This window comes from Triticum urartu, chromosome 3A, assembly GCF_056163025.1.
Source record: "Triticum urartu cultivar PI428250 chromosome 3A, HENAU_Tu73, whole genome shotgun sequence".
Classification (NCBI taxonomy): domain Eukaryota; kingdom Viridiplantae; phylum Streptophyta; class Magnoliopsida; order Poales; family Poaceae; genus Triticum; species Triticum urartu.
Genome location: NC_141875.1, coordinates 46379995 through 46389865, shown reverse-complemented (window position 1 = coordinate 46389865; position 9871 = coordinate 46379995). Strand labels below are relative to the sequence as shown.

The 9871-nt window shown below is 56.5% G+C and overlaps 1 protein-coding gene and 1 pseudogene across 1 annotated transcript; both read right to left on the bottom strand.

Moving 5' to 3' along the window:
- Positions 1–284: 284 nt before the first annotated feature.
- Positions 285–1596, bottom strand: LOC147978383 (BTB/POZ and MATH domain-containing protein 1-like; annotated as a pseudogene).
- Positions 1597–2599: 1003 nt separating this feature from the next.
- On the bottom strand, positions 2600–8912 carry LOC147978382 (BTB/POZ and MATH domain-containing protein 2-like). Its single transcript, XM_087514732.1, has 3 exons — positions 8643–8912; positions 3210–3785; positions 2600–3157 (listed from the first exon to the last, which is right to left on the bottom strand). The coding sequence occupies exons 1-3, from the start codon at positions 8910–8912 to the stop codon at positions 2600–2602; spliced, it is 1404 nt and encodes a 467-aa protein (XP_087370858.1).
- Between the last annotated feature and the right edge of the window lie 959 nt (positions 8913–9871).

Here is a 9871-nt window from a genome sequence, read left to right as displayed (position 1 = left end):
TTCATTGTTCTCTTGCTGATCTAGACATCTATAGTAAACTTCAGATTTTTTTGAGGTGTGGAAAATGTATTTTTGCTGGAAAAAAGAGAGCTCTATGGAGCTGCTGGGTTGGATCGATGCATGCTTGTAAGTTGTTATGTGTTGAAATCAGATTAAACATCAACAAAATTGACCAATGCATCGAAATCCAGCAGTGGGAATATAGTTGGGCTGATTTTGATCTTTAGCTGACCAAAATTGACAAGAAAACAAAATAAGATTTTAACTGGTACTAGAGACTATAGCTAGTCCTCCAAGCCGATGAATGTTCTCAGCAGCTGCTTGGCCACGTCCGGGGTGAAGGCGAACTCGATGCAGTAATCTTCAAGCCCCTTGCAATGGCAACGGCGCGCCAGCTTCGCAGTGGCCAACACGTTCTCTTTCGACAAGGACTCGCACAACAAGTTCTCACACATGGCTTTCATTCTCATCAGCCCAAACCGACACGCAGCCATGAGCATGTCCCCAGCCAGCAACCTAGTGCCCTCTCCAGGAAGGAGCTCGTCGGTGTAGATAAAATGGAGCACGGCCTTGAACACCGCAGCCTTCATGTCGTCGACCCGTGCCACGGCGGTGGAACGATCCTCCTCCTTGTTCTTGGTGGCCACCACCGCTCTGTGTAAGGCTGGCGCCCGCGCGGCGATCACGAGCTTGTGCGCGCGGATCTCGCTCTCCTCGACTAGGAAGCTCACGTTCGAGCCATTCTCGCTTGCCAGCAGCTGCTCGAGTTGTGTGGAGATTTCGGATGGCGGCACGATGACAGTGACTCCAGCGCTGGTGGTGCTAGTCCTACTAGTGTAGGGCTCCTTAGTGACGTCGACTTCGCATCTTCAACGCGGATAAACGTGTTGTATCCCCATGCCATACATTTGCTAGTATGGGGTCTTGCACTGGCACCCACCGTGAACGACGACGACGATGACGGCCCGCTGGGGTCTTGGATCTTGAAGCGCATGGCCGCTCCTGCAGGAGGGTCAGACACCAGTTCGAGGAAGACCGAGATGTACTCATCGTTTTCTTCCACCACCGCGGGATTCCCCGACGGCTACAACCTTATCTTCCAGTCGTGGCCACCGACCTTGAAAATGCCAGAATATAGGTTGGCCAAGGCCATGGCTCCTCTGGACGGCCTTGAAGTTTGGGATCTTAAACTCGTGCGCACCAGACACCACCTCCGACACGTTTTTATTTTATTTTATTTTATTTTTTTAGGAAAGGAGGATGACCCCGGCCTCTGCATCTGGGAGATGCATACGGCCACTTTATTGATTATTCACGAGGACCTTACAAAGTATTACAACAAAATGTTTGAATCCGTCATCTTGGCAACATATGCCACTACTCCTATCCATATGATGAAGGGGTGCTACCTGGGCCAAATACCCGGTCTACTCACCTAAGCCTATCATCAAAAGCCAGAAACCCCAGCCGAGCCACATACCGGATCTGGGGCATAAACTGGTCTGACGCACTCACATGTGTCGTCGCCGGCATCTTCGACAGGTCTGTCTTCAGAGCAGATATTGAGACTTCTACCTTGTCAGGCCACGCCGCCATCGACGCCACCTTGACGCCAGACAACTACCTCCACCTGCGCGCGTCCATCACCGCGCATCGGGCGCCGAGTCTCCACTGCACCGTGCCGCCGAGATCCGCCGCCATCAATGTGAAGGATGAAGTACCGCTCCACCAAAAAAGGCGCCCGCTGGTCCCTCGAACCCGTGTACGCCTCCAAGAATGACGCCCCCAAGAAGGAAACGACACCAACGCGCCGCCGTCATCCGATCAACTGATCTAGGGTTTCCCCCAGAGGTAGCGGATAGAGGTCTAGAGCTTCTCCACGGCGATGCCTTCAAGAAGGTAATGACACCACAGGATGCCACCAACGCCGGTCTTGGCATCAAGCCGAGCACAAGGTTTTCACACGGATCCACTCGAAAAACCTTCATCACGAACTGTGTGCACGGGTCGCCGCCGATCTGAGCCGCCGCACATGGAGCAGGCCGCACCGGCCAGATCAGATCTGTCCGGAGGGCACAACCCGCATGGTGCCAACTTAACCACCAGGCCCTCCATGCCGCCACCGCCGATCCGAGGTCAGATGTTGTGTCGTCGCAGACCCGGCCGCCGCCGCCGAACGCCGCCACGCAGCCCGAGGCAGGGCCGGCTGCCGCACCCCACCATCGCCGCCCTTGGCCGAGGCAGCCGCCGCGCCACCGCCGGAAGGCAGGCCCGTCGCGCCGCCAGGCCAAATCGGCCGTGCCACCCACGTCACGGGGCTCCGCACCGCCCGCACGGCGCAGGCAAGAGGGAAGACCCCCGCCACCAGCCCCGGGCTATAGCCGGCGGCGTCCTTCGGCGGCGGCGGAGGGAGGGGAGGACGGACAGGGACCCCCGGCGGCTAGGGTTTTAGATCCCGCCCGAGTCGCCCGATCGGGGCGACGCGTGGGGTCTGTGCGCGGATCCAACCACCTCCGACACGTAATACGTAGACGTGGAACAGCTCTTGTCTGGCCGCGGGCAGTTGATGCCATCGGAGGAGGAGCGGTTGCGGTCCAAGCTATGCATGGCTACTCTGTCTATGACCTCGATTATCAAAGAGCTGGAGTTTTATCAAAGAGCTGGAGTTTTCCTTGAGCTTCTCGTACTCCTCCGTCCCCTTCACGGCGGCGTACACATCTGGATGGAGTGCAATATACTCAATGCAGGATTCCTCGAGCTGCCGGCAGCTGCGCCGTCCGCGTACCAGCAGCAACGTCGACATGACGGTCGCTACATCGAGGTTCTCAGCCAGGATCTTCTCGCACATGAGCCTCAGCCTCTCCAGGCTGTACCTGTCCGCGGCCACTAGCAGGTCGTGCGCCATGGTTTCACGGCGCCTCGACGCGTATTTCTCTTTGTAGGCCGGCTGCCACCGTGGCGTATCGTTGCTGTTTGGTTTGATGGGCATCTCGTCGGTGTAGATGAAGCGGAGCATGGCCTTGAAGGCGGAGACTCTCATGTCGTCGATCCTGACGACGCACGCCCCCACGGCCACGGTGGTGCTGTGCAAGTCCAACTCCGCCATTAATACGGGCGCCCGCACGGCGAGCACGAGCTTGTGCGCCTCGATCTCGCTCTGCTCCACCACGAACGTCACGTCCGGTGGCATGCATGCAGCCGCCCCTCACGTCCGCGTCCATCAGCAAAAGCTTGGCGAGATCTTGAGAGACGGTGGGCGATGGCGGCACCACGGATACCGAACGGTGCTTTTTCTTCACGGTGGTGGCGAGTTCCTCCTTGAGGACGTCGACGGCGCAGAGGATGGTGAGGCGGTCGTTCTCCACGTAGCGCGCCTCATGGCCACGGAACGAATCTGGCACCGTCAGCTTCCAGCAGCCGTTGCCGGTCTTGGAGAAGACGTTGGGGTCGTCGCTCCTCCACACGGCAGCCGGCCACCGGCCGCGCGGGTCGTCCATGCGGAGGCTGGCCATGGCGACGACGTTGGCCTTGCTGCTGCCGACCATCTCGATGGTGATGGACGCGAGGTGACCAGCTACTTGGTCACCGAATTCGCAGGCGAGAGCCCAGGTGTGGCCGCCCGCAAGGAAGTAGCCGGACCTGATGGGGTTGCTGACCTTACGCACGCCGTAGCCAACGATCTGAAACTGGTGTGTGCCTCGGACAACCGCCGATCTGTGCGTCGACGACGTGTTTTCCGGCGCTGACACATTGCTAGGTCTTGGGCTCTTGGCCGGCTCCGAGTCCTAGATCGATCGATCAGCCGTAGGTGTTAACTCCAGCTATATATGGTACTCCTTGGCAAAACAAATCCCCTCAGCTATAATTCTTTCGCAGAAAAAAACCTTCATCTATGTTCACTACCAGAAAAACAGGGTTTGCCGACGGCCAAATCTATGCCGACGGCCAAGGGTGGGCCGTAGGCGTAGAAAAGCCGTCGGCATACATTGATCTATGCCGACGGGGCCGTCGGCATAGACGTGGCCGTCGGGACCGCCCGAGATAAGCCTACGGCGCCCGTCGGCATAGGACAGGCCGTCGGCATATCCCGGGCCCAACTCCCTGGTCAGTGCTGACGCTTGACGGGTTTATCCTACGCCGACGGGCTGTAACGGCGGCCGTCGGCATATCTGTGGCAGAGGTATGCCTACGGCGTAGCCGTCGGCATAGGCCCCTCTGCCACGTCAACGATCCGTATGACACACCACGTCATCGATCCGTGTGTGCACAGATATGCCGACGGCCTGGCCGTCGGCAAATGTTTACTTTACTTAATTTTTTATATTATCTGTGGCAGAGGTATGCCTACGGCACGGCCGTCGGCATAGGCCCCTTCGCCACGTCATCGATCCCTGTGCCACGCCCCGTCATCGATCCGCGGGATAACCTGCGTGTGTGCACGTATATTTTACTTTATTTTTTTTATTTTTACTTTGTTTTGTTATTTTTACTTTATTTTAGTTTTTGTTTTTGCATAAGATAGTTATGCCTTATCTAAAAAAACATTCCCGATGGTATATCGATTGCCGCCCCCCGTTACGGAACGTTGCTATCGCCGTGTCACGGAGGGGGTAAACGGACGCGTGGGGTCTACACGGAGGGGATCTTGCTGTGGGTCTGGCCCGGATGTTGCTCCAGAGTGTTCCTATGGGCTGACCTAACACAACCGGGTGGGGAGGTCCACTGGTCAAAGCCCGTCCGTGCAAAGTCAAAGGGCTAGATCGCATGGTCAATCGCTACAGGGTTAGGCGGGACGGGGGCCCTGGGGGGTAGCAATGCCACCGGAGCATGGCACCGGGCCCTCATACATGCGGGGTGGTGTGGTGGCATGTCTGAAGAGGCGGCACGCGTGTCCGGGGTGTGCCCCCCCTCACGGACGGCGCCGCCGCCGGCACCTGGAGGGGGGAAACGGACGCGTGGGGTCTACACGGAGGGGATCTTGCTGTGGGTCTGGCCCGGATGTTGCTCTAGAGTGTTCCTATGGGCTGACCTAACACAACCGGGTGGGGAGGTCCACTGGTCAAAGCCCGTCCGTGCAAAGTCAAAGGGCTAGATCGCGTGGTCAATCGCTACAGGGTTAGGCGGGACGGGGGCCCTGGGGTAGCAATGCCACCGGAGCGTGGCACCGGGCCCTCATACATGCGGGGTGGTGTGGTGACATGTCTGAAGAGGCGGCACGCGTGTCCGGGGTGTGCCCCCCCTCACGGACGGCGCCGCCGCCGGCACCTGGAGGGGGGAAACGGATGCGTGGGGTCTACACGGAGGGGATCTTGCTGTGGGTCTGGCCCGGATGTTGCTCCAGAGTGTTCCTATGGGCTGACCTAACACAACCAGGTGGGGAGGTCCACTGGTCAAAGCCCGTCCGTGCAAAGTCAAAGGGCTAGATCGCGTGGTCAATCGCTACAGGGTTAGGCGGGACGGGGGCCCTGGGGGGGTAGCAATGCCACCGGAGCGTGGCACCGGGCCCTCATACATGCGGGGTGGTGTGGTGGCATGTCCGAAGAGGCGGGACGCGTGTCCGGGGTGTGCCCCCTCACGGACGGCGCCGTCGCCGGCACCTGGAGGGGGTAAACGGACGCGTGGGGTCTACACGGAGGGGATCTTGCTGTGGGTCTGGCCCGGATGTTGCTCCAGAGTGTTCCTATGTGCTGACCTAACACAACCGGGTGGGGAGGTCCGCTGGTCAAAGCCCGTCCATGCAAAGTCAAAGGGCTAGATCCCGTGGTCAAACGCTACAGGGTTAGGCGGGACGGGGGGCCTGGGGGGTAGCAATGCCACCGGAGCATCGTACCGCGCCTCATACATGTGGGGTGGTGTTGTGGCATGTCCGAAGAGGCCACACGCGTCTCCGGTGCGTGGCCCCCCTCACGGACGGCGCCGCCGCCGGCACCTGGAGTGGGGAAACTACCGCATCGGGTCTACACGGAGTGGATTTAGCTGTGGGTTTGGCGCAGATGTTGCTCCCTGGTGTCCCTCTGGGTCGACCCGACACAACCGGGTGGAGAGGTCCACTAGTCAAAGCCCGTCCGTAGGAAGTCAAAGGGCTAAATCTCGTGGTCAACCGCTTCAGGGTTAGGCGGGACGGGGTCCCTAGGGGGTAGCAATGCCACCGGAGTGTCGTATCGGGCCCTCATACAAGCAGGGTGGTGTTGTGGCATGTCCGAAGAGGCGGCACGCATCCTCGGGGTGTGGCCCCCCTAACAGACGGCGCCGCCGCCGGCACCGGGAGGGGGGAAACGGACGTGTCGGGTCTACACGACCCCACGCGTCCGTTTCCCCCCTCCAGGTGCGGGGTACCGGGTCCCATACAGACGGTAAACTAAGAATCTAAAAATGTAATAATTGAATTAGTGAGCTATTTAAACAGGTCTAATTGCTTTTCCCTCGGCGAGGTGGGACTATTTTTTTTTAAAAAAGTAGTTGCCATCTATGCCTACGGCATAGCCGTCGGCATAGGCCTCCTATCTATGCCGACGGCCTGGCCGTCGGCATAGAGCCACCCTTATCCACTCGATGGACCTCTCGCTGTCAGGTGGGACCACTCCTATGCCGACGGACTGGCCGTCGGCATAGGGCCACCTTATCCTCGACCCGGCCCTCCTCCTCCACTCGTTTCTCTCCTCGATCCAACTCCCTCTCCTCGATAGCCAACCGCCGCCGCCACCCTCTCCGCGCCGTCGACGCCCCCCTAGCCGCTCGCCCCGCCACCGGCCGCCGCCATCTCCACCCACCCGCGCCGCGCCGCCGCCATCTCCACCCTCCTCCGTCGGACGCCCTCTCCGCCGCCATCTCCACCCACCCGCGCCGCGCCGCCGCCATCTCCACCCCCCTCCGTCGGACGCCCTCTCCGCCGCCGCCATCTCCACCCCCCTCCGTCGGACCCCCCACCCGCGCTGCTCCGCCCCCTCCTCCGCGTCGTTGCCCCGCCGGTCGCCACCTCGCCCCGACCTGCCCTGCCCCGCCGGCCGCCACCTCGCCCCCATCCCGCGCCCCGGCCCTGCCTGGCTCCGCCCCATCGGTCGCCTCCTCGCCCCGGCCCTGCCTGGCTCTGCCTCGCCCCGGCCCTGCCTGGCTCTGCCTCGCCCCGGCCCTGCCGCTCCGGTGAGACCTTCACCTTTTTTTTTTCTGTTTTTAGATAGATAGATTGTTACATATATAGATAGATAGATCGATAGATAGATCAATAGATAGATAGATTGTTAGATAGATAGATTGTTAGATATATAGATAGAGATAGATAAATCTTTTGTTCGATGAGATGAATCGATGATGATGATGAATAGACAATGATGATGAATATATTGTTGATATTGTTAGTTGTGATGATGATGATGATGAATATTTATTTAATATTGTTAGTTGTGATGATGATGATGAATATGTGATGAAATAACCCTACATGATTCAAGAATAAATGAATGCACCTAAATTTGTGAGTTGATGATGAATATGTTTTATGAGTTGTGATGTTCTAAATTTTTGTCGCTTTGGAATTTGCAGGTTTGTTAGAGTTTCATGTCGGTGGAGTGATCGTCATCGGAGTTGTTGGTCAAGGATCGTCCCTCCTCTGTTCGACTACTTCCTCTACAGCCGAGGGTGAGCTACGAATGGTGATGCTTGAGATGTGATGGTGATGCTTGAGATGACTTGTGTGTGCTGATGATCATTTAGCTGACTTGTGTGATGATGCTTATGCTTACATTCGTTGATATGCTTATGCTTATGTGATGATGATCTATTGTTGTCATGATGCTTATGCTTACGTTCGTTGATATGTGCTGCTGATATGTGCTGTTATATATGTGATGTTATCTGAATTGAACTGATTTGAAAACAAACAGGAAAAAGAAAAAAAAACTAAAAGCAAACTATGCCGACGGCTAGGCCGTCGGCATAGGGCCAGCGTGAGCTCCCAGTTGCTGATACGTGGGCACCTATGCCGACGGCCTAGCCGTCGGCATAGTCTGAGATTAAGCCGACGGCCTGGCCGTCGGCATAGGTACCCACGTGTCAGTAACTGGGATCTCCGTTTGAAGGACTATGTCGACGGCCTGGCCGTCGGCTTAATCTCAGACTATGCCGACGGCAGGGCCGTCGGCATATCCCTGGCCCACGAGCAGCGGCCGGTCGGCAGGTGGCACTTCTATGCCGACGGTCTAGCCGTCGGCACAGTTTTCTGCTAAGCCGACGGCCAGGCCGTCGGCATAGGGGTGCCACGTGGAGACAAGTGGTTGGGCAGACTTGACGGCGGCCGCCGTTAGGCGATAACGTTGCCGACGGCCTTCGCCGTCGGCATAGATGTACGGACACCGTCGGGATAGGTCTTATGCCGACGGCCTTTCTATGCCGACGGCCTTTCTGGCTACGCCGACGGATATTTTGCCGACGGCCCTATGCCGACGGGGGCCGTCGGCATAGGCCTGTCCCGACGGCCATTCAGGGCTATGCCGACGGCCCTGGCCGTCGGCATAGGGTGCGATTCCGGTAGTGGTTATTGCATGTTGAGATTTTTTTTCCAAACGAACAGCTAAATCCAGGAGTCCTCCCACTTTTTGATCCGCCTTCGATGGTAAGCCACATCGACTTACAAAAACATGTCTTACAATGGGCGAGGACGCGCCCCCATCTCCCTTGCCCTCTACCTCTCTCGGCACGCGGCACATGCCTCCAACTCCAGATTCCGCATCCGTGGCATTGGCGGAGCTGGCACTGGAACCCACTGCTGCCTGCACGGAGTAGCGGCCGGAGGTGGAGGAGGCCGTCGGGCAGGCAGAGCAGATCAGGCAGGCTCGCAAATCCGCGCGCGCGGCAGGAAGGGTCGGCTCGTCCTCGTCTCCGGAGCTGTCGTCGGAGTGGCTGGCGGTGCTGGACATGCTCGCCGGCGCTAGGGATTAGACAAATTGGGGAAATGGGAGCGTCGGGGAGCGGAGCGGAGTGAGTTAGGGTTTCTTTCGGATGGGGGATATTGTGGGGTCGGGGTGGGCCAGCGGTGGGCCGAGCTGACGTGGCGGACGCGTCCGGGCGCCTCATCTCGGCCCTGCAATTGGGACGGATATAAGGGGTGCCGGTCAGTCTGAATGTTTGAGGCCCATTTGAGAGCTTTGGTTGGGTCAGTTTTTTGTGACCGGTCGGTGACCGAACAACTTGGGCGTCCGGCTGTAGATGCTCTAACGTTACTATGATTGTACCCTTATATTATTAACTAGACAATTCCCCATGCGTTGCTGCGGGATTTCTAAATGACAACTTGAGATATTGTAGTATTATCTACGGAGAAAATTAACGTCCAGCACCATATGAAAAATATACAAAAATGACACGGTAATTGAGATACATATATGTCTCATACTCATTGAATATCACTTGAAATAAAAAATAGTATCGCCTAAAACACCATGAAAGTATTATGCTGCGTATCTTTACATCGAAGGTCGTTGAGGTTCAAATAAAAATATAGTACTCAAACAATTTTTTTAGTTTTTAGCTTAAATAAATAAATAAATAAATATTATTGACCGAATTGCTATATCACACTGTAATTCTGAAACAATTAATAGAAAATTGATAATGGGTAGCATGTAAAGGATAGAGGGAGAATTAATAGATTATATGTTTTTTATACATGGACAGATGAACTTGTTGAGAGTTTAGAAATTAGAACATAATTTGCAGATACGTAGAATAAAGTGGTACTGAAAAAGGAAAAATAATAATCTGGTCAGATGTAGCTACCTGTTCTAGTGTAGTCGCAGGTTGCCCTATTTGTCCACATGGGAGTATATATATTGCTTACCCATCTGGGGAACGGGTTATTTTGTTAATTATTCTAGGA